At 40.7% G+C, this 25066-nt stretch overlaps 2 protein-coding genes across 9 annotated transcripts in view; one reads left to right on the top strand and one right to left on the bottom strand.

Moving 5' to 3' along the window:
• Fbxo33 (F-box protein 33) overlaps nt 1–10392 on the top strand; it is a 34619-nt gene extending 24227 nt beyond the window's left edge. Inside the window, exons 2-4 of the mRNA XM_050138794.1 lie at nt 2447–2557; nt 3607–4292; nt 8375–10392. Of these exons, the coding sequence (XP_049994751.1) occupies nt 2447–2557; nt 3607–4292; nt 8375–8646 (1069 nt within the window). The 3' untranslated portion in view covers nt 8647–10392. The remainder of the gene's footprint in view (nt 1–2446; nt 2558–3606; nt 4293–8374) is intronic.
• A 6692-nt stretch (nt 10393–17084) lies between these two features.
• Nucleotides 17085–25066, bottom strand: part of Mia2 (MIA SH3 domain ER export factor 2) — a 47518-nt gene continuing 39536 nt past the window's right edge. For 7 of the 8 annotated variants that reach the window (XM_050138789.1, XM_050138784.1, XM_050138786.1 and 4 more), the window contains 4 exons: nt 21308–21424; nt 19702–19760; nt 18474–18708; nt 17085–17412 (listed from right to left, as the gene is read on the bottom strand). In XM_050138789.1, coding sequence (XP_049994746.1) covers nt 17237–17412; nt 18474–18708; nt 19702–19760; nt 21308–21424 — 587 coding nt within the window. In that variant the 3' untranslated portion in view covers nt 17085–17236. The remainder of the gene's footprint in view (nt 17413–18473; nt 18709–19701; nt 19761–21307; nt 21425–25066) is intronic. The other variant, XM_050138788.1, reaches the window with a different exon arrangement.

Raw genomic sequence — 25066 nt, forward strand, 5'->3', positions numbered from 1 at the left:
CGCCCACACTTGGTGTTGTGACTCCGTGGTTATCTCTCTGTGGTCGTAGCTCCATTCATTTTCCTGGTGAGTGATAAAGGTGAACATCTTCTCAGACGCAATTTTCCTTTCTCCTGTCTTGCTTGCGGTGCCCCTTCAAACCTGTTAAATGTATTTTATTGGCTTTGGTTTTTTTACTGTGTTTTGTTTTTCTTTTCTGAGTTTATGCTCTAAATCTACCTCTGGCTGGCCTGGAACTCACCCTTTAGCAGTTTGGCCTTGGGCCTTCCTCTTGAGCCTCCCAGCCTTCCAGGTGCTGGAATTTCAAGCATTAGCCTTCACTTCTGCTTAAAATTTTTTTGAGGTCACAGTCTTTTTTTTTTTTTTTTTTTTTGGTTTTTTCGAGACAGGGTTTCTCTGTAGCTTTGGAGCCTGTCCTGGAACTAGCTCTGTAGACCAGGCTGGCCTCGAACTCCCAGAGATCCACCTGCCTCTGCCTCCGAGTGCTGGGATTAAAGGCGTGCGCCACCACTGCCCAGCAAGAGATCACAGTCTTTTAATTAAATATATATCTTAAAAATATTTCCTGTCATCTGTAGTTTACCCTTTATTTTTAACTATCTTTGAAAACAAAAGATTTTAACTTACTGAGCAACCTACGGTAAGGAAGGTCTAGCTCTTCTTGAACGACATGCAGTAGAAGTAAACATTTCCTCTTGCCTGTGTGCTTTACTGCCCTGCACATTTGGGGGCATGTGATAGTCACCAGTGGAAGTTGGTCTGAAGGGAAAACACTGAGATCGTGTGATTCGTCAAAATACTAGTAGAAATTGAAAATGATGCAATTTTTTACTTTATAGAGTCTCATCCTCTAGACTTTTTTTTTCTTTTAGAAGCATTATTTTTCTTTCCTCTGAGAAATTAACCTTTTTTTTAATTAGATATGTAACAATACAGAATAACTTTCTTTTTGTTGTTTGGTTTGGGCTTTTGTTTTGCCTTTGCTTTCTGTTTTGGTTGGGAGGCATAGTTTTTCTTTTTTAGGAGTTTTTGTTTTGTCTTCAGACAGGGTCTCTTGTGTACAGCCCTGGCTATTCTAGAACTCACTGTATAGAACAGGCTGGTCTTGAACTTACAGAGATCTGTCTATCTCTGCTTTCTGAGTGCTGGAAATAAAGGGTGTGCCATGCCTGGCAAGAGCAGCTTTCTGTGTCAATGTGAAAACAATGTCATGGTCTTTTTTATGGTCATCTAGAGAAGCTGTCTTGAGTTACTAGAAAGATTGTTTTAAAATTTTGTGAAGGACAAACGTTAGATTATTTCCTTTAGTAATCCTTCTGACATTTTTCCTTGACAGTGTTTTACATTAATTTTCATCACTTGTGTGGATTAAACAGTTCTGATTAAAGTTATCCTAAGTTTTATGTTATTAATGAAATCTACGGTTGGTTACTACTTAATACCTGAATGAAAAAAGAAATAGAAAGGAAAGGAAAAGACATGACTGTTCCTAGGTATGGTGGAGGAGATGGACAGGGACATCTGGGAGAGTCCAGAGTGGACCTAGCCACACTGAGCTGGACCATGTGGGGAGAAGGGAAGGAGAACCAGGTGCAGTAGCCAGGAGGCCAAAGGTACAAAAAGGTTGGGTAACCAAAATGTCTGGATTATAAAGGAAAGGGCAGCCTAGACCATGGACTGGAGAGTTCAGGGTAGAGGGTGGGGTATGCCAGTCACACCCTGTAGCATGTAGGGACTGAGGGTACTGGGAGAGCCTGGCAGCCAGGTCCACTTGGATATGCTCAATAGACACTTCAGCCTTTCATCCCAGGTTTGAAACGTGACACTACCATTTATGAGTGTGTATCTAACTATTTGTTTGTTTTCTTGTATTTTATTTAGGGCTTTGCTGTTAGAAAAGTATTTTAGCTGAAATTATCTAAAGAGTTTTACTTTGGTTTGGTTTGGTTTGGTTTTCCTGAGACAGGGTTTCTCTGTAGCTTTGGAGTCTGTCCTGGAATTAGCTCTTGTAGACCAGGCTGGCCTCCAGTTCTTAGAAATTCACCTCCCTCTGCTTCCCCAGTGCTGGAATCAAAGGTGTGTGTGCCCCACTACCCCTGTCTCACTTGAGAATCTCTTGTGATTGACATCTCTTATAACTTAAAGTGCTGCTGTTCCCAGTGTAGCGTCATTACTTGTATCTAAGACCTGTGAGCTCAGCATTTGGCTTTGGTCACAGTGTTGTCTCCAGTCGTTAAAGCTTGAGTAAAAGCTTTATACCTGGTCCTCCTCCCTTACCATGTTGCTGTTTTTCCATATTGTCACTCTGAATATGCACAGCAGGCTGAAGGTGATTTGCTTCTAAGTGAGTTAAAAGGTGGAAATTCTTCTAGAATATCCTTTCTACATATTTTAGTATGTGTGTATTAAGCATTTAGAAAATCATTTTAACCATTTTCTCCTATAGGAATCTCCAGAAGTTCAGTCTGTTTGGAGACATAAGTGTCGTACAGCAGCAAGGAAGTTTATCCAGCACATACCTCAGCCGGGTAGACCCTGACGGCAAGAAGATTAAGCAGTAAGTCACACAGTAAGCTTTACAGAGGCATATGTTAATAATGAGTCTAGCTTTTGACTGAAAAAAATCACAGACAATCAAGAACAATGATATTTGTTTCCTATAAAATATATAGATATAGACAGGTGTGTGTGTGTAGGTAACCTACATGTGTGAAGATTTCAGATCCCCCAAAGATCCCATGTGAATGCTGCATACGTATGGTGGACTACCTATAATTCTAACCAGAAATCCCCCAGCAAGCTGGCTAACAGAGACTAGCCCTGTCAGCAACCTCTGGTTTGATGGAGAAAGCCTGCCTCAGACAGACACACGCACACAGTATTGGGATAGAATACATGTCCTAGAAACATCTTAAACAGTGAGCTTTAGTGGTGGTTATGTGACACAATAACATAAGCCTGTTAGGATAAATCACATTATTGTATATTTTATTTTATGTTTAAGTGTTTTGCATGCACCACCTGAGTGTCTAGTTCCTGCAAAGTCAGAAGAGGGAGTCAGATCCCTGGAGCTAGTTAGAAATGGTTGTGTGCTGCTATGTGAGTGCTGGGAGATGAACCTGGATTCTCTGCAGAAGGAAGTTCTCTTACAGCCCTTACTGCTATTTAAAGGTGTTATTTTTTTTATAAAGTAAGTCATATGTCATCAGTCTTTTCTTTCATAATGTTAATTTAAAAAATGCTATTATCCTCAGATGAAAAACATTTCTACATGTTTAAGTATCTTATTTGTTATATTGTAATGTGAGTTTAATTTCACTTGTGGGTTGCTTAGAAATCAATTAATGAGAAGGAAATGTATCTCAACATTAAATGCTATGTTTTTCGAGACAGGGTTTCTCTGTAGCTTTGGAACCTGTCTTGGAACTAGCTCTCTTAGACCAGGCTGGCTTCGAACTCACAGAGATCCACCTGACTCTGCCTCCCAAGTGCTGAGATTAAAGGCGTGTGCCACCACCGCCCAGTGTATTGCCCATGTTTTAAAGTCATTATTAAAAGATCAGTGCTGAGTGCTAGTGACATCATTGTGGCATGTTTTTCTTGTAGAATTCAGCAGCTGTTTGAAGAAATACTGAGCAATAGTAGGCAACTAAAATGGCTGTCCTGTGGGTTTATGCTGGAAATAATCACCCCAACGTCACTGTCGTCTCTGTCTAACTCAGTTGCCAGCAGCATGGAGCACCTGAGTTTACTGGACAACAATGTTCCTGGCAACAGCACTCTCATCACTGCGGTTGAACTAGAGCGGTTTGTAAATCTGCGTTCACTTGCCCTGGATTTCTGTGACTTCACAGCTGAGATGGCAAGAGTCTTAACCGATAGCAACCATGTGCCTTTGCAGCGACTGTCTCTCCTGGTCCACAATGTTTCAGTGATGCACAAGTCATTAGATAACATGCCAAATGATGAGCACTGGAAAGCCCTATCACGGAAGAGCTCCAGCCTTCGGGTTTATCTAATGGCTTTTGATGTCAAGGGTGAAGACATGCTAAAGATTCTGAAACCCAGTATACCACTTGAAAGGGTTCACTTTGACAGCTATGTCACTTGTGTCTCAGGGGCTATTGTTGATCTTATATCCAGGCAGTACGACAAGTTCCTCACCCATTTTATATTGATGAATGATGTAATTGACGCGTCTGGTTTTCCAGATCTTAGTGACAACCGAAATGAAGATCCGTTGGTTTTATTAGCATGGAGGTGCACAAAGCTCACTCTTTTGGCAATTCATGGTATGTGGTTTTGTTCACTATGACTTGATACTGACATCATACCTAAACTATTTTATGCTGGTAAATGTATCAGGAGTTGTTATCAAGTTCTGTCTCAGCGCCCTTCTATTGCTTGTTCCTGCCGTGGGGCATTTGATAGTAATTAGCTGAGAAAACAGATGTGTAACTACCTGCAGTGGATATATTCACTCCAGTCAGAAGATCTGAAATGTTTAGGACAGAAAGAGGTAAAGCGTGGCTTTGATATTTATAGCCTCATCTTTTAGATTCTAGACTGATGTATTATATTTTTTAAATAATCTATTAGGTACATGTTTATTTCTTAGCCATTCGTCTTAGTATGAATGGAGCTGCTATTCATATAAACTAAGAGAACATTTTACTTCAAAGACAGTCACAAATCCATAATCTCAGCTCTTGAGAGACTGAGTTAGAAGGATTGTCATGAGTATGAGAGGACAGTCTAGGCAACAGAAGTGAGTGCTTTCTAGGCCAGCCTGAGCTACAGACTGAGACCTTGTTTAAAAACTAATAAGCAGGACATGGTGGCACACACCTTTAATCGCGGATCTCTGAATTCAAGGCCAGCCTGGTCTACAAAACTAATTCTAGGATAGCCAGGGACTCTACACAGAAAAACCCTGTCTCCAAACAAAACAAAAAAATACAATAAATATTAAAGCAAGCAAAGAATGTCTTTTTGGTCTTTTGCTTGTTTGTTTGTTTGTTTGTTTGTTGAGACAGGGTTTCTCCATGTAACAATCCTAGTTGTCCTGGAACTAGCTCTTGTAAACCAGGCTATTATGCTGAACCCGTTTTGGTTTTGTTTTTTTTAGATTTTTTTTAATTAATTAATTTATTTATTAAAGATTTCTGTCTCTTCCCCACCGCCGCCTCCCCTTTCCCTCCCCCTCCCCCAATCAAGTCCCCCTCCCTCGTCAGCCCAAAAAGCAATCAGGGTTCTCTGCCCTGTGGGAAGTCCAAGGACCACCCACCTCCATCCAGGTCTAGTAAGGTGAGCATCCACGAAACTGCCTAGGCTCCCACGAAACCAATAGGTGCAGTAGGATCAAAAACCCATTGCCATTGTTCTTGAGGTCTCAGTAGTCCTCCTTGTCCACTATGTTCAGCGAGACCAGTTTTGACCCAGGCTTTTTCAGACCCAGGCCAGCTGGCCTTGGTGAGTTCCTGATAGAACATCCCCATTGTCTCAGTGTATGGGTGCACCCCTCGCGGTCCTGAGTTCCTTGCTTGTGCTCTCTCTCCTTCTGCTCCTGATTTGGACCTTGAGATTTCAGTCCGGTGCTCCAATGTGGGTCTCTGTCTCTGTCTCCTTTCATCGCCTGATGAAGTTTAATATTCAGGAGGATGCCTATATGATTTTCTTTGGGTTCTCCTTCTTATTTAGCTTCTCTAAGAACCCGAATTATAGGTTCAATGTCCTTTATTTATGGCTAGAAACCAAATATGAGTGAGAACATCCCATGTTCCTCTTTTTGGGTCTGGCTTACCTCACTCAGGATGGTGTTTTCTATTTCCATCCATTTGCCTGCAAACTTCAAGAAGTCCTTGTTTTTTACTGCTGAGTAGTACTCTAATATGTATATATTCCATACTTTCTTCATCCATTCTTCAATTGAAGGGCATCTAGGTTGTTTCCAGGTTCTGGCTATTACAAACAATGCTGCTGTAAACATAGTAGAGCATATACTTTTGTTGTGTGATAAGGCCTCTCTTGGGTATATTCCCAAGAGTGGTATTGCTGGGTCCAAGGGTAGGTTGATCCCAAGTTTTTATTTATTATGTATACAGTGTTCTGGCCAGAAGAGGGCACCATATCTCATTACAGATGGTTGTGAACCACCATATGGTTGCTGGGAATTGGACTCAACCTCTGGAAGAGCAACCAGTGCTCAACCTTTTAAGCCATCTCTCCAACCCTGCAAAGAATGTCTTAAGCTCACTCTACTAACTCTTTCATTGTTTTTGAAACTTTTTTTCTTAGCCTAAAGTTGTGATTTTCAGGTTTTACTTGATGATTGGGTCATACAGTTACAGGTAGTAGCCAGAAGCAGATCCATATTAAAGTCAAGAGGCGTTGCTGAGGGGATGTGGTTGACTGATTAAGTGCTGACTGTGCGAGTGTGGGGCCAGAGTCCGATCCTGAGCTCACACAACTGCCAGGCAGCGTGGTGGCCATCTCTAGTCCTCTACTCAGACAGACAGTCCCTGCGTCAAGCTGGCTAGCCACACTGGCCAGTCGAGCTCTGCTTCAATTTCAAGATCCTGCCACAACAAAGCAGAGAGCAACCAGGAAAGACAGCCAGTGTCATCTTGAGACCTCCACAGTCAGGCACACACGTGCATACACATACACACATGTACATGCAGTACACACTATAAAATAAAACAGGAATCAGCAAGGGGAAAAGGTTATTTAAAAGTTTACTTAAGCCAGGCGGTGGTGGCGCCCGCCTTTAATCCCAGCACTCAGGAGGCAGAGGCAGGCGGATCTCTGGGAGTTCAAGGCCAGCCTGGTCTACAAGAGCTAGTTCCAGGACAGGAACCAAAAAACTATGGAGAAACCCTGTCTCGAAAATCAAAAAAAATAAATAAATAAAATAAAAGTTTACTTAAACCGCCCTTTTAAAGCTTTTTCTTCTTTCAAGACAGTAGATAGAGGTAAAGCTTACCTGTCATCTGTCCCCTTACCTTCCCAGAGGTGGCCTCTGTTCTAAAGTTGGTACATACTCCTATGATTTTTATGATTTCTGATAATGAAGTTATTTTCAAAGTTTCAAGTGTCTTGACTTTGGACTCTTGAGATACCATAGGAAATGATTTTTACAATGAAAAATTCTAGTTTATTATATATTAGGTTTTTTTTGTTTTCGTTTTTTGTTTGTTGTGGTTTTTCAAGACAAGGTTTCTCTGTGTATCTCTGGCTGTCTTGGAACTCGTTCTGTAGACCAGGCTGGCCTTGAATTGAGATTGCCTGTCTCTGCCTCCCAAGTGCTGAGATTAAAGGCATGAAACACCACTGTGTGACTCTATATATTGGGTTTTTTTAATATTTATTTATTTATTTATTTTGTATGCAGTTAGCCAGAAGAGGGCACCAGACCTCAATACAGATGGTTGTGGACCAACATGTGGTTGCTGGGAATTGAACTCAGGACCTTTAGAAGAGCAGGCAATGCTCTTAACCGCTGAGCCATCTCTCCAGCCCCTCTATATATTGTTAATAGGGACTTATATAAAAAATAAAATGTGCTCCCTATGATAAATCATTATCCAAAGTTAAGAATATATTTATATGGAGCACCAGACAGAAATCTCAAGGTTCAAATCAGGAGCAGAAGGAGAGAGAGCACAAGCAAGGAACTCAGGACCGCGAGGGGTGCACCCACACACTGAGACAATGGGGATGTTCTATCGGGAACTCACCAAGGCCAGCTGGCCTGGGTCTGAAAAAGCATGGGTTAAAACCAGACTCGCTGAACATAGTGGACAGTGAGGACTACTGAGAACTCAAGAACAATGGCAATGGGTTTTGATCCTACTGCACCTATTGGCTTTGTGGGAGCTCAGGCAGTTTGGATGCTCACCTTACTAGACCTGGATGGAGGTGGGTGGTCCTTGGACTTCCCACAGGGCAGGGAACCCTGATTGCTCTTTGGGCTGACGAGGGAGGGGGACTTGACTGGGGGAGGGGGAGGGAAATGGGAGGCAGTGGCGGGGAAGAGACAGAAATCTTTAATAAATAAATAAATTTAAAAAAAAGAAAAAGACTTGAAAAAAAAACAAAAAAATTATTTATATACTTTAAATGTTTTTTGTTTTGCTGAATAAATACCAGAATAAGATGATGCACTGCTTACCAGCTAGTGTTCTTAAAGATGGTATGAAACTCTTAGGTAGTCATGTTTCTCTGTTCTCAGTTTGTTTTAAGGGGAAAGGACCAGCATGGTGAAATACCAGTGTGAAGCTTCTCAAGAAGCACTTACTGAGGAACAGATATCTTATCAGAGACAGCATAAAACAGAAGAGAATGACAGAGTTACCTTTTGCTTATCTTTAAGGTTACACCGTGTGGGCACACAACCTCATTGCCATTGCTCGTCTTCGTGGCTCTGATCTAAAAGTGCTTGAAGTCACCGAAGAAAGCATTGATTTTGACCAAGGTGAACTAGCCGACCAGGATGTGGATCCAGTACATAACCTTATTGAGCAGGTATCCCTGGGCCTTGGTCAACCTTGGCACGCAGTCTTGGACATTGAATCACTCAGTGTCTTCACTGAACCAAATCGTCATTTTTACAGAGAGATGCAAAGCTTCAGCGAAGACATTTAGCTTTTTTAAAATGTATAATTCCTGTGGCTACATATGCAAGTAGGGTCCCATTATGTTTTTTTCCAGTAGTATAAACTAATCCTTTTGTGCTGTGTTTAATCAGTATTAGCTTTATAGAATTATATATGTATATTTTACTTCTTGATCAGAGAACGTAGTCGGGTATTGGTTTTAGAAGTTCAAAGTGACACTGTATAGGGCTTTCACGGTTAATGAGATTGTTACCAAACCTTAAGGACATACAGCCAATGATTATCTGAGGTTGCTGGCTAACTTTGTTTTTCACTGAGTTACTCTGCCTTTTTGACATTTTTATTCTTTGTTTGTCAGAATCCAGAGCTCAGGAGCCAAATATTTTTATACGAATATATATATACATATGAATATCCATAGGCTGGTGGATTTGTATGCAATGCACTGCATCTATGTATTCTGATAGCATCTCATTGATTTTGGTTTGAAATAGAAGGGAAAAATAGTATCCCAAATGAGTTACCTTTAACAAAGCTGAGTTTAACTTTCATTACCTACATAATAATTGATATTGCCAATTACCATTCTGAATTTCATATAGTATAAGTTAGACATTGCTTAATCCCTTTTTAAATGCATTTACATAAACATGAGCACTCAAATTGCTGGATTTTTTAAACTATATCCGACAATTTTTTTTCATCTGTTACATTCAAGTTAGCTTCTTTAGCCCAGATATCAAAACAGTAGAGGAAGAAAGGAACCATATTCCAGGGAAACCTCTGAGGCTAAGTCAAAGCACAGAACTGTAGGCGCACAGGCTTGCAAACCAACATTAGTCGTGAAATCCCTAACAAGTCACTGGATTCTCTCTGTCAGCGCGCGTGTCAGCTGCCAAAGAATAGATTTACATGAAGAAGTGCCCACATGCTGGCAGGGGCTGGCTGGCTTTGGCCAGCCAGATACTGCTAGATTGTAATATTTAAGGTCGAATTTCGACCTGTGGTACACAGCTGTGCTGTGGCTCAGTCAGCAACCTCAGAACTCTGAAAAAAAAAAGAAAAAAAAAGAAAAAAAATGCACCTGTTTCACTGTGAATAGTGAATGTAAAGGAAAGAAAGGAAAAACCAAAAGCTTGTTCCATCCCAGGTATGAGCTGCTACGATACATGAAGAACATTCCATGAAGTATGTTTTAAAACCTTGTTATATCTGAGCGGCTTTAAAAGCCAATTTCACTGTTTCAGGGCAACCGCGGTACAGACGTGGTCTCTGTGAGACTTCCACCTGACCCAAGTTTTAAGTGGTACGAATGTTGTGCATTTAACGTTAAGGACAGTCTGCAATAATAAAGTAAGTAGCCAATGTGGGTGCCCAGCAGTGCTGAGACCTGGCTGCTCTATTGTAAGCTTTGGAAACACAATTTATGCAACAGATGTCCAGATATGATTCTATTTATGGAAAAAGTTTATATGTTTTACAAATGGTTTTACCATCTTATATTAAATGACCTTTTGACAGGTGTGCACTGTTTTGTCTCCAGTGAGCACATACCATGCGGATTTTATATGTACATCAGTAGTGTGAATCCACTGGCACAGTGTGTGTAAATGCCAGATGTGGTGAGATTTTATCTTGTATATGTGATCTGATAAAATAACTCCTGACAGAAACTGTAAGGAAACCAGCTGAATGTCTGACCTGATGACTGATGTTGTGTGGTTTATGTTAAATGTATATTCTTTTAATCAATGAATAAAGCATTAAAAAGTGACCATTGTGATGTATTTCATTGAATATGAAACACAAAGTGTTAATGTTTAAATAAAAAATCTTAGACTGCATGGTATAGAGAGTCTAAATTGTCACTGTGAGAAAAGGCAAGCTTAAAAACAAGACACTAAGCCAAGCATGCCAGCACACTTCTGTAATCCCTGCCAGCTCTTGAGAGTTGGAGACAGGAGGTTCAGAAGTTCAAGGTCATTGTCTTAGTTACTTTCCTGTTGGGGGACAAACACCGTGAACAGGACTGTTACAGAGGAAAGTGTTTAATTGGGCTTACAGTTTCAGGGGGCTGAAGTCCAAGATGAAGGAGGAAAAGCATGGCTACAGGAACATCTGAGAACTCACAAGGAGGCGGCAGAAAGAGCGAGCAAGCACAGGTCTTTCCTTATCTGATTGTTCTATTGCTGGGAAGAGACGCCGTCAACAGGGAAGCATTTAATTGGGGGCTTGCTTATCGTCTCGGTGGCTTAGTCCACCATTATGAGAGGAGAAGGGCACAGCAGGCAGGCATGGTGCTGAAGAAGTAGCTGAGTTTTACATCCTGATCCTTAGGCAACAGCCTGGGGCCAGGGGATGGGAGTACTCTTGGCCTGGCATGGGCTTTTGAAACCTCAAAGTCCATCCCCAGCAGCAAATCACCTCCAACAAGGCCACACCTAGTAATCTTTCCAGACAGTCTACCAACTGGTGACAAGCATTCAAATGTATGAGCTATGGGGACCGTTCTCATTCAAACCACCACACCCACCCACAGTCCCATCAACTGGAGACCAAATATTCATACAAGCCAGTGAGGTCATTTATTCAAACCTCTACAGTCATCTGCTAGTGCAAGGTGAGTTTGAAGCCAGCTTTGGCTGTGTGAGGCCCTAGCTCAAAAAAGGCCACTAGACTGGTTAACAAAATCCCAATGTAGTGTGTGTTTAGTATACATTATTGATACAGCAAATTTAAAGGTGCTACTTATTTTTTTAATTCTTTATTAGATGCAGAGATATTTTAGCAAGTATTTAACCGTGAAAGCTCTATACAGTGTCACTTTGAACTTTTTGATTATTTCTTAGACAAAAGGATGCCTTTGAGTGGCTCAGCATGTGTGTGTACATAAATGCACCCATGTGTTTGTTTGCAAAGGAGAAGACTTAGTAAAGAGGATGAGCATCCAGATGAAGGGTGAAGTACTGTACTGAAGGGCTCAGCTTCCGGGCTCTGGTTCTGCCTGCTTCAACACAAGCTCCTTTGCCAGTTTCCTTATCTCTTGATAAGAACAGGACTTGGAGCCAAATGGCAGGCCCCCTTAATCCCAGGAAGCAGATCTCTTGAGCTCGAGGCCAGCTGGTCTACAGAGTGAGATCTAAGACAGCCAGGACTTCACAGAGAAGCCCTGTCTCGGGGGTGGGGGGTTGTAGAAAAAAAAAAAAAAACAGCTTGCAGACCAATGAGATAATTGTTAAAAAAAAAAAAATAGTGAATATTTTCAACACAGTGAAAATACTTTACTTGTTTTGCAGGACTAAAAATATACCTAATTATAAGGTGTTTCCCTTGCGTGTGCAAAGACCCTGGGATCTATCCCCAGCTGTGGTGGTTTGTAAGAAAATGACCCCCAAAGGGAGTTGCACAATGAGGAGGTGTAGGCTTGTTGGAGGGAGTGTCACTGTGGAAGTGGGCTTTGAGGTCTTCTTTGCTCAAACTTCCCTCAATCAACTTCCTGTTGCCTGCAAGATGTAACACCCTTAGCTCCAGCACCACATCTGCCTGCACGCTGCTGTGCTCATCATGACAGTGGGCTGAACCTCTGAAACTTTAAGCAAGCCACCCCAATTCAAAGTTTTCTTTATAAGAGTTGTGGTCATCGTCTCTTCACAGCAATAAAAACCCTAACAAAGACACTAGCACTGCTAAAAAGACAAGAATAAAATAAAATCATTTTTCTATATCTCCCACTGTCCTGAAACTAAAGAATTTAGGGAGTCTGTAGGGTGGGGCTGGAAGGACAGTGCTTATGACTGAACACACACACACACAATGCAGAAATAGCTTTGCTTGGGCTTATGACAAGAATCACAGGGTTCTTTATGACACCAGTAACAACTGCGTACCTGGAGTAGCACGCAAACAGATATGAATGATATTCGGGGCCACACAACACTGGAATTGCTTTCTGGCCTTTTTCACATTCTCACAGAAAATAGCATACAGCATATCGATACACATTGGAAAGAATTAGGATCCCCGCACCACTCACTAGCCTGAAACATCTGTATTTTCTTTATAATTACTAAATAAACTTTTTTTTTTCAAGACATTGTTTTTTTCTCTGTGTAGCTCTGGCTGTTCTGGAACTTGCTTGGTCAATCCAGGCTGGCCTTGAACTCAAAGAGATCCTTCTGGCTGGGCAGAAACCCTGTCTCGGAAAAAAAAAACAAACAAACAAACATAAAGAGAGATCCTTCTGTCTCTACCTCCTGAGTACTGGGATAAAAGGTGTGCATGGCCACTGCTCAACTAGCAAAATTTTTATAGAGAACTTTTTCTGCATTTACTGTGTGTGAATACACCCGCGCATTTGCCTGCCACAGTGAATGTGTGCAGGTTAGAAGACAATTTGCCGGGGCGAGTCCCAGGGAGAAAATCCAGACTGTAAGACTTGCTGGTACCTTTGCTTAACCCACTGAGCGATTCCCTGCCTCTTGAATAGAACTTTCAAATATAATCTTGTCAGTTGTCAATCTCTTCAAAAATTCAGTACTGCCAACACTACCAAGAAACACCCAGCAAATGGCTGATGTTTTAAGCCTTTTTTTTTTCAATATCCATTTGGAAATATATGCAATTAAAATTAAGACATTTAACAGCTTGCTTGCTTGCTTTGGTAGATAAGCTAAAATTGCTTACTATATGAATTTCAGTTTTAAGTGGATTGTTTCATTGTAAGTACTTCAAAAGAGTGATGCTACAAATGGCTACAGACTGTAACCTCCACTCTAGTTCTGCTACTGTCTGAGACACCACTGGCAGCAGGCATGAGCCACCAGCAGCTGCTTTAGGAAAGTTACAATTTTTTTTAATGTACATTATGCTTGAGCAGAATTGCAGAGGAGAGCAGAGTGGGGAGCTCAGGTGGAGACTCAGGCTCCTACACTGTTGTGGACTAATCTTTCTGTACACTGTGACGATGTGTCACTTGGAAAAAAGAAGCCTAAGCTCTCAGCCGAGCTTTCCTGCTTAATAATCCTCTGTGTGGTTATTCGGGAGGTGGCAGGTGGGACCGAGAGAGACTCGCTGCAAATGGAGTCCAACAATAGGGGCATGTATTTCCCATAGAACAGGAGAACGCTTTAAAAATGGTTGCAAACACACAAAAGCTGAGCCAAACTTGGCTTTCTAGTCCCACAGTCTCATGTGGGCCATGGTACAGTCTCTCGGCCACTGCTGCTGCGGGACTGAGCCGCCAGAGCACCATGATTAAGATGCTCGGCAGTTTAAGATTTTGCTCATGTGGGCAGAAAAGGTTACAGATACATAGTAAATCAGGTTCAGATGGAAAAAAAAAAAACTCTAAACAGGTTACAATATGTTTAAAGTGTGTAGAAAATGGGTATAGGCAGTCATAGAAAAAATGGTTTACAAATAAGATAAAGTCTGTAAAGAGACAATAATATAAAAGAAAAAAAAAAAACACACAAAGATGGGAAGCCTAGATCATGTATCACCGGTATTGTGTTAATTTTGAATTTTTGAATGCTAGCAAACAGAGAGCAACAGCTACGGAGAGACACTGGACTTGCTGAACTAAACCAGCCTAGATATTTTAAGAATGCAAGTCAGAAAATTTATTACTTTGGGGAAAGTTATGCTTCTGTTTCCTTCAAGGTTGATAGAGATCAGGTTTGATCAGGGGAGACCTCCTGAAAATCCTGGCTACAGGCATAAAGAAATCAACCTGGAAAACTACAACATGAGTGATGTATATTTTACCTGCTCAAACATAAAAAAAAAAATCATCTTTGCCCAGCTTGTTAGAACACATAGTTTATACTCGTGTTAACGCAGATATGTATGTTACCTTTGAAGGTTTACGTGTGTTCAGAGCAGGGAAGAGACACCGATGGAAATGGGTGGCCCAGGTGATGAGCCCTTCTGCATCCAAAACAGCTTCAAGGCTGCTGGATGAGATGGTCCAGCCTCACAGACTGTTCCAGCCAGGACTACAGATAAGCCTTGTACTTTTCCATTGTACAGAGACTGGACAACAAATGTTATGGCTAGTTTTTTCCAGAACTTGACCATTATGCCAATTTTCTCAGGGTTACCCAAAAATGTCATCACCTCCAGACAACAGGAAGCAGTCTAGAGAACATGATACCCACATTCCCAAGAGGTGCAATAGGTAGTTTTTGGTTAATCAGTGGGTTATAGATGTTTGACTTGTCATCACTTAGGAGGCTTGGTTACAGGTTGTTATTATTGGTCATGGTCATGGAGAAAACTAAACAAAAGAGGTTAAATTTTAAGTATCTCTTTCTAAAGGGAAAAGGGGGGAATATAATATTGAAATGATGAGATAAAAAAGTAGATTGTTGAGTCTACTTTTGTTTTGGGTTTTTTTTTTTTTTTTTTTTTTTTTTGAGACAGGGTTTCTCTGTGGCTTTGGAGCCTGTCCTGGAACTAGCTCTTGTAGACCAGGCTAGCCTCAAACTCAGAGATCCACCTGCCTCTGCCTCCTAAGCGCTGGGATTAAAGGCGTGTGCCACCACTGCCCGGCAAAAAAAAAAAAAAAAAAAAAATTGTAGCCCATGCTGGCCTCGAACTTGTGATCCTCCTGCCCCTGCATCCTTAGCAAATCCTACTGGCATGCACCACAACCAACGAGTCTACTTTGGAACAATCACTAGAGTCTCACGTATTTTATATTGGTATAGGTATTTGTATATTGATACAAATAAGATTACTTTTGTTGTATATATGCTTCTATTCTTGTTTAAGATATTGTACCAATGCAGCTCATTTAAAAATGTAAATTTTATTACTTAAAAACTATTTTTGGATAATAAATACAAGTTAATAGTCAACTACAAGAACCGAACCTAGTCATTTTAGCTGTGTTCTCAGGGTCATACAAAGATATCCTTTAAATAGAGATGGTCTTCAAATACTTCAAAGACCTACAGAATATGACATTTAAAATATTTTAATAACCTAAAGCTTTTATGACAATGGGACACATCTGCTCCTAGCAACACTAATCTACTTCATAAAAGGATGATGGGCATCGAAGAACCTCCATATGGAGTTTGCTTTCATTTGTGGCAAGGTTAGTCACTGGACAAAGAAACTGCCTTTGCCCCAATTGCTGACAGTATGCTTGCTGTCAAAATTGATCAAACAGGACACAAAAGTTTGCCAAATTTTGACAAGACAAGGTAGGACAATCTGTCAAAATTCCTGCTTCACAGAAAAGTCTATTGGATATTTTAGGCCTCTAGGCCGGAAGCTGGTTGCCCCAACATTAACTTTGGGGTGACTGTTAAGGCAACCAGATGTCTCGTTTCTTATATAATTTCTCTTTCTCCTATTTTAACATTTATTTATTTTGTTTCTTAAAGGCAGGGTTTCTGTATCTAGCCCTGGTACTTGCTGTGTACTCAACAACATGCTGGCCTTGAGTTTACAGAATGTCTTTTTCTGCCTCTGCGTGCTAAGAATTTCTCTCTGTCTCTCTCTCTCTCTCATGCACGAGTGCACACACACACACAAATTGTTTTTAAACTGCTAAAAGAAAACTAGCTGGTGAACCAAGTTTAAAAAATTCTGAAATTCATAGACAATATCCTGGCTTTCTTTAAAATGTAATCCATATTTAAATTTTTAAAGTTTATTAGTTTATTTTGGGCCAGTCATATCTAACTGCAAGAAGTAGGGTACATATTCTGTAAGATAATCAAATCAGAAAGATCACAAAATCATTTACCTTTATTTTATATAACTTTATATGTGTGGATGTTTTGTCTACATTTATGTATGTGCACTACATGCATGCCTGATGCATTTTTGGAAGCCAGGATGCTGAGAACCAAACCCAAATCCTCTGGAAGAGCAGCCAGTATTTTTTTTTCTGGAAAGATGGATCCTGTTATATTTTTTAGTTATTTTTATTTATGTACATGTGATCCGTGGAGGCTGGGAGAGAGCACTGGATCCCCTGGAGCTAGAATTATAGACAGTTGTGAGGTTGGACTCAAACCTGGGGCCTGTGCAAGAGCACCCAGTATTTTTAACCCTTAAGCCACTTCTCCAGCCCTGCCAATATTCTTAACCATTGAGCCACCATCTCTCCAGCCTCAAATGCTTTACTTTTGAACCACTGAATTATTGGTACAGGTAAAAAGATTAATTTATGGAACCATGTTTATGTGAAACTGGCTGATTTTACTATTATCAATGCCAAACAAGAATTTAAATCAATTAAAAATTTATTTGATTAAACATAAAGTTACTTTTACATTTGTCTACAACCATGGTGAACACATTCCTGGTATAAAGACACAGTCTTTTAAGTTTTAAGATATCCCCAACTATAAGATTACATATATAAAACTACCATAATTATGGATGAGGTAATCAAAGTAAAATATACTATCCAGAATAAAATAAAATGGAAATAATTTACTCATAAGATTCATATTTAAATCATCTTTATTTACAAAATACTATCCTGAGAATTATAATTCCATTAAGCTCCAAGTTGAGCAAAAATATAATCATATAAGTAACAGCCGTTACTTAAACTGAAAATGAGAAGAAAATGACTGTTTAGACCAATATCACCATCAGATCTCCGGCGTTTCTGGAGGTTTAGCTGCAGGTTCCTTTGAAGGTGGAATCAAGTCTGGCGGGAGCTCACTCCTACTTTCAGGATGTGGGGGTGGGGGAAAGAACCCAGCTCTTGGGGGAAGGTAAGGTGGAAAGCCCCTTGGTGGTGGTGGTGGTGCGAACACATTTCTCCCTGTTCAAAGAGATTAGTGAAGCACAGTGTGAGCTGAAACCCTGTACTGCACACCTGCCACACCATGAGCGCCAGCAGCTATTCTGATACTCAGACACACACACCAGAATATCTGATCTCACAAACTAATTCTGACCCTAAAAAATGTACTTCTTCAACTACACAGGATTAATAAAATATCATTAATTTCAGGTATGTTTGTCCAATCTTCGCAGTTACATAGATCTCAGTACACTCAAGATTTGCTTTTGGTTTTTTAAGATAGGGTTTCCCTGTAGCTTTGGAGCCTGTCCTAAAACTAGCTCTTGGCTGTCCTTGAACTCACAGAGATTCATCTGCCTCTGCCTCCCGAGTGCTGGGATTAAAGGCATGTGTTGTCACCACCACCTGGCTCAAGATTTACTTTAAAACAGGTTTTCAATGTAGTTAAATTTTTGGTGATTCTGATGGAATATTCTACTAAAAACATTATCTGTAATGCCAAGAACCACCTTAAAACTTACCAAACAATAAACTCAATTGATTTACCTAGAACTTTAAAACCAGAGGTGAGATCAGAGAGCAGCTACCCAGGACAACTAAGCTAGTTCCTGTCTAGTACTTGAAAACATGATTTACTATGTAGAAACCTGTGGTTCCAAAAGATAAAGTGTGCTGTAAAAGCAATAAATTGCTTTTATTTTAAAATGTAAGGGAATGGAAGAATTTCAATAAATTTGACAAAATATAATCTTAGATTTTAAATAAATACAATCAGCTGGGACTATTTATGAAAAAGACTAAAATATAAGTAATTATTTTAAACAATGACCACAATAACGTTTCTAGCAAATGAAATAACGTAATTTTAGTCTTAAAACTGATTGTAAATTCAGGGATTTTCTGAACTATAACAATACAGATAAAATTCAAATTCCGCTAAAGTGGATCAAGGGAAGCCTTGGCTTCCTTTGTGGCTGGACTGTAACCTGTGAGCCATCTAGTCCTTTTCTCCTGGTTCTGGTCAGTGTTTATCACAGCAACAGAAAGCAAAAGCTGAAGAAAAGCACAGATAAGCCGACCTGGGAATAGAGGTGGTGGTGGGCCAGGGAAGTCCCTTGGTGGAAAATAATCTCGCGGCGCTGCATAGATGTTCCCTGGAGGAGGTGGAGGAAAAGGGGGAGCCCTTCTCATGAACTGGCTCCTTGGATCCACTGGAAACAATGGGGCTCTGACTGGAAGAAATGGTGGAGGAACAAAGCCACGGCCAGCTGCTTCACACTCATCAGGGCGAGAAGAATCAGGCACAGTTGAGTTCTGTAACAGATTGACAATCAGCGTCAGTAAAGCGGCTCAGGTCACAGCTCCTTTCCCAAGGGCGCCAGACACAGACTAAAGGCGCACATGCAAAAGCCGACCATGACATTGTGGAAGGTGGGAGACCAGGTCAGGTTTCCATACTGGCCTATGAGCCGCTTGTTCACTATCTTTAAGTGTTTGTACTAACAACAGAAAACTTTCAGCATAGCTGCAATAGTCTACCTAGCTCATCCTAAGACACAAGTGCGGTTCAAGCATAGCAATTTTTAGACATTTTAAAAAATAGTTTTATCAAATACACATACAAGAAAATGTTAAGATATTGATGCCAAATCAATGTTATATTTTAAAACTAAAATATTTTAAGATTCAAATAAAATTTCAAGGAAGAAAATCTGAAATTGTGTTCAGCTAGGAAAGATGCTGTAAAGTCATCTAAAAGTTGTGCTTTTTTAAAAAAGTGGGAGCTATCAGGTTTCTTTCTCTTGTTTTTTTTTCTACTTATTTGACATGTATGGGTGTTTGCCTGCACATATGTCTGATTATCATATACAGTCAGTGTTCTCAATAGATAGAATAGGGCTTCAGATCCCTTGAGACTGGAGTTAAGAAGGGTTGTGAGCGACCACGGTGCTGGGAATCAAACCCAGGTCCTCTAGGAGAGCAGCCACTGTAAGCCATTTCTCCAGTCCATTCTTGGGTTTTTTGAGACAAGATCTCCTTATGTGACCTACACTGGCTTTGATTTCACAGTCCTCCTGCCTCAGCCTGCCAAAATGCCAGGGTTACATGCATCATCAACACCTGGCTGCAACTTGTATTATTCTCCCACAGATTACAGCCAGAAATGGAACATTGTTAATGCTACGTAGGAGTATGGTTTATCAGTATCCTGGAAGTAGAATAGCTCTGTCCTTATTCTACTAAAACCAAAACCAAGAAACTGGATATAGAGAGATACATGGGTAGAGTTCAATTTTCAATACTTACACCAGGATCATCTTTGGTATCATTTTTACTGGATTCCATTTTTGAGGGTACTGGCCCATCTAGACAGAAAAATCAAACCAGAAAAACTCATGAATTCTCAATTGGTAGACCATTCCCAGATACCAATGACACTGGCATGTTCCACTGCCCTTCCTGGACAGGAGAACAACTTAGCACGAATACAACAGTAGTCCATATTAGGATCAAAAAAGCAGCCTGCAGGCTGAGGAAACTTCAACAGAAGACATTCTTCTACAGTGTCGTCCTAGGCGATCTTGCTGCAGCAGCCTCCTGAGTGCACAACTTGGGAGTCAGCACCCCGCTTCCTGTCTTTTCTTTTGCCCCCTTTCCCTCAGTACACAATATATACTTTCATGAAAGTACCCTTAAAGAACATCTCAACAAGGGCACAATGAAAATTTAAATTGATTTTCTGAATCGTATTCTTTCTTAATGTTATATTCTTTGATAGCTACAGTACAACTTCAGTGGACAGTTGACTGGTAGTTGAAGAGGTCCTGACAGACAGATTAAATCTACTAAATATGAAATGATTAAATGAGATAACTGATTGAGAACATGAACTCAAATTATTTTGCTGATCGTCTTTTATACATACATTGATATTTGCTAACTAATATCCTTGACTGCTAACCAGGATATATGTAAATGGACCGAAAACAATGAGAAGTTAGCTCTGGAACAGAGTAAAGTTTATATCATAGGGAGATACAGTAAACCCTTACTATGGTACTAAAGCTAACCTTCAACACATGTGTTAGATGACCTACCTATAATATGAGACAAGAAAGCACTGGAGAGATGGTTCAGTGGTTAAGGTGGTTAAGAGTACTGGCTGCTTTTCCACAGAACCTGTGTTCAATTCCCAACACCCATATAGCAGCTCACAACTATCTGTAACTCCAGTTCCAAGGGATCTGATGCCCTGTTCTGGCTTCCCCAGGAATCAGGCATGCATGTGATGCACAGAAATAAATGCAGGCAAAACACCCATACATAGAATATAAAAATAAATAAACTGTTTAAAAAAAAAAAGATAACAAGAAATACAAACACAGCCAGGCAGTGGTAGTGCGTGCCTTTAATCCCAGCACTCAAGAGGTAGAGGCAGACTGAGCTCTGTGAGTTCGAGGCCAGCCTAGTCTACAAGAGCTAGTTCCAGGACAGAGAGAATTACACAGAGAAACCCTGTCTCGAAAAAAGAGGAGAGAGAGAGAGACAAACACAGGAAATTTAGGAAAGATATTTTGTCCTTAAAAGCAATCTGGGGCCAGGCAATGGTGGTACACGCCTTTAGTCCTAGCACTCAGGAGGCAAAGACAGATGGATGTCTGTGAGTTCAAGGCCAGTGTGGTGTACAGATTAAGTTCCAGGATAGGTTCCAAAACTACACAGAGAAATCCTGTCTCAAACAATGAAGGAAAAAAAAAAAAGCGCAATCTGGTATAGCAATTATATTAGCCTTTTTTCAATTCCCAGTCCTCTACACTATCACAACTATTTAATCACAGGCACATGTATGCTCAAACGCACGCGTGTGTGTGCACACGCACACACACACACACACACACTTTTTTTTTCTTACCCATTTTATCCAAAGAAGGCATATTATAACTTCTGAGTTCTGCTGGTCCAGAGAGTCTACCAGAATTAGAATAAAATCTATCTTGCTTTTGTAAAGACGGATCAGAATATGGTTGACCTAGAAAATTTTTAGGATATTTTCATTATGGTAAACATAAGTCTAGTTTACTTGTGCTTATACTGACTTAAGCATTTCTCTGAATCCAAAAATTAAAGACAAAACCCGTGACCTATGTTTTGTCTTTGGTATTGGTAGGCACTAGTCAACAATTTGAGAAAAGTTAATTACTTTGTCTTTGTATTAAACAGCAAGCATACTTTGATGCATCAGAATTTAAAAGCTTTGATTACGGCGTAGATGTAAGCTAAATCTACAGATAGAATGCAAAAACAAGACACCTTAGGATATGTGAAAACAGAATTCAGTTAAGTTCATTTCACCTTCAAATTAGTAACAGCACCTCAAGGAAACCACATCATGTCAGGGAAAATGCTGAGAAGAGCCTGCCAGCAAGAAGGAAAAGCAGAACAGAAAATCTGGCCAACAGTTACATCTCTCACCACGGCAGAGAGTAAGCCAGAAACCATGTGTGGTCGGATTTTCAGTAGCTTCAGAATTTGGGGTTTAGTCCACACTGAAGGAAAGATCCAGCTCAACAGGCGAAGCTAAGGCTCGGCTCAGATGAAGGACCGCAGCACAAACACAAGTTTGGACGCAAACTCGAAAGCAAAGGCTTCTGCAGCCACCCTCATTTAGAATAACAAAATGGGAACTCGTAATTCTTTGTGGAACTTAACAAGGTGGTGATGGCAGACTTTATGAGGTATAGCATGAACAGATCAACTCCAAAGAGAGACAAAGAGGGTGAACTGTGTGGCTTCCAATGCATATGTTGGTAGTTTTATGCAAACCTGACAGAGCTAGGAAGAAACCTCAATTGAGAAAACACCTTCAAAAGATCGGGCTGAAGGCATTTCTTAATTAGTCATTAGTTGCGGGGGAGCAGCCCATGGTGGATGGTGCTATCCTTGGGCTGGTAGTCTTGGGTCCTATAAGAAAGCAAGCTGAGCAAGCCATGGGGAGCAAGCCAGGAAGCAGCACTCCTCCATGGCCTCTGATCAGCCCCTCTCCAGGTCCCTGCACTGCTTGAATTCCTATCCTGACTTTCTTCAGTGATGGACTACAATGTCGAAGTATAATCAAATAAATCCTTTCCTTAACAAGTTGCTCTTGGTCATGGTGTTTTGTCACAGCAACAGTCACCTTATTGCCCTACTACAGACAGCAGCAAACAGTGCCAAATTGCCTTCACGGCCTCACTAGGCAGGGGTGAACTCCCGTGAACTCAGTAATGGCTGTCTCTCCTCATCTGATTTAAGCTCATGGGACTCCCCTGAAACATCTCTCCTCCACAAAGCCAAGGAAACCACCTAGATGAAACAGAGTCACGGAGAGAAGGACATCTAATGAGCTCCCAGGAGGAGGGATGTGACTGAGGAAAGTTCCAAAACTTCGGAATAGAAGGCTCATTTACACCGCCTTTCAGATCTTAGCAAAGAGCTGTCTCAAAGGACCAGAACTAGTCCCGTATAGCAGAGGGTTAAGAGAAAGCCTTCTATCTAAAACAGACTGCCCCCTTTTTCTTCAAACATGGGATTAATTAAACATAGGGATGAAATGGAGAAACTCATCCTTAACCAGGTCTCAAGACGCCACATTAGTATTTTGCTTCTAATGTTCACCAAAATATCAGAAACTCAGAGTTTATTCTTTCACAAAAACGTATACATTTTGCCCTCCACTGTCAAAAAGTAAGCTGTTCCTTAGATCCAGGGCCTAACAGACAGCAGGAGCTAAGCAGCGCAATGCATGCTGTCAGATGGAATGGCTATAGAGAAATCAGTAAATATAGTGTGTGTGTGTGTGTGTGTGTGTGTGTGTGTGTGTGTGTGCATATGCCATGGCATAATTGAGCAGGTTCAAAAGATGGCCTTTAGGAGTCAGCTTTTCCTCCCACCATGTGGGTTCTGAAGACCGAACTTAGATTGTCAGGCCTATTGGCAAGTATCCTTTCTTCCTGAGCCATCTCACTGACCATGTGGTTGGTAGTTTTGGTTTTTTGTTTATTTGTTTGTTTTTGAGAACATGTCACCATTCCAAGGGGCCTGGTACAACTGTCCCTTCCCTGTGAATGCCCGACTGGAGTTTATCTGAGGTGCTTCTGTGACGAGACCATTGACTATTGAATGTCACATTTTTTCACTGATTTCTATCACCACAAGACAAGGCTATCCACTCTCTGCATATCTAGTCAATATTGTACCTGAAGTTCTAGATAGAGCAATAAGACAATTAAAGGAGCTCAAGGGAATACAAATTGGAAAAGAAAAGTCAAAGTATCGCCATTTGCAGATGATAATATGAATAAGCGACCCCAAAAATTCTACCAGGGAACTCCTACAGTTAATAAACACCTTCAATAAAGTGGATGGATACAAGATTAACTCAAAAGAAAAAAAGAATGAAAGAAAAAAAAGAAATCAATAACCCTCCTATATACAAACAAAAAAAAATGGGCTGAGAAAAAAATAACACCCTTCACAGTAGCCACAAATAATGTAACATATCTTGGAGTAACTCTAGCCAAGGAAGCTAAAGACCTGTATGATAAGAATTTCAAGTCTTTGAAGAAACTGAAAAAGATACCAGAAGACAGTAACATCTCCCATGCTCATGATCAGTAGGATTAATGTAAAAATGGTCATCTTACTAACAGTAATTTACAGATTCAATGAAATCTTCATCAAAATCCCAATACAATTCTTTATAGACCTTGAAAGAACAATATTCAATTTCACATGGAAAAACGAAAGACTCAGGGTAGCTAAAGCAATCCTGTACAGTAAAAGAATCTCCGGTGGTACACCACCCCCGATTTCAAGCTGTACTACAGAATTATAGTAATAAGCTAAGACACCAACCAAATGGGGCTGGAGAGATGGCTCAGTAGTTATGAGCACTGGCTACTCTTCCAGAGGACCTGGGTTCAATTCCCAGCACCCACATGGCAGCTCATAACTGTCTGAATTCCAGTTCAAGGGGACTGGCATCCTCAACAGACATACATGCAGGCAAAACGCCAATGCAAATAAAAATAAATCTAAAAGAGAGATAGAGACACACCAACCAATGACTGGTCTAGCTTGAGACCCATGGCACAAGAGGGACCACCTCTGACACTATCTGGAGAGCCAGGATCCAGAGGCTGGATGGCCCAGAGACCTACGATAGTACCTAGGATAGAATCAAACACAACCAGCAGGAAAAAAGTCAATGAAATGATTCCTAATGATACTCTGCTGTACTCATAGACTAGAGCATAGCATAGTCGTCATCAGAGAGGCTTCACCCAGCAATTGATGGGAGCAGATGCAGAGACCTACAGCCAAACAGTAGGTGGGGCTCGGAAATTCTGTGGAAGAGGGGAAGGAAGGAATGTAGGAGCCAGAAGGGTCAAGGACATCACACGCAAACTCACAAAATCAACTAACCAGGGCTCACAGGGGCTCACAAAGACTGAATGGATGATCAGGAAGCCTGTACGTTCTTATGGAACTCTTAACAGTGGGAGTGGGGATGTCTCTGACTCTTTTGCCTACTTTTGGGACCCTTTTCCTCCTACTGGGTGGCCTTGACCAGCCTTAATATGAGGGGAGGTGCCTAATCTTAGTGTAATTTATATTCCCTGTTTGGTTGATA

The sequence above is a fragment of the Alexandromys fortis genome, unplaced genomic scaffold, assembly GCF_014885135.2.
Source record: "Alexandromys fortis isolate MF-2015 unplaced genomic scaffold, M_Fortis_MF-2015_v1.1 scaffold_35, whole genome shotgun sequence".
NCBI lineage: Eukaryota > Metazoa > Chordata > Mammalia > Rodentia > Cricetidae > Alexandromys > Alexandromys fortis.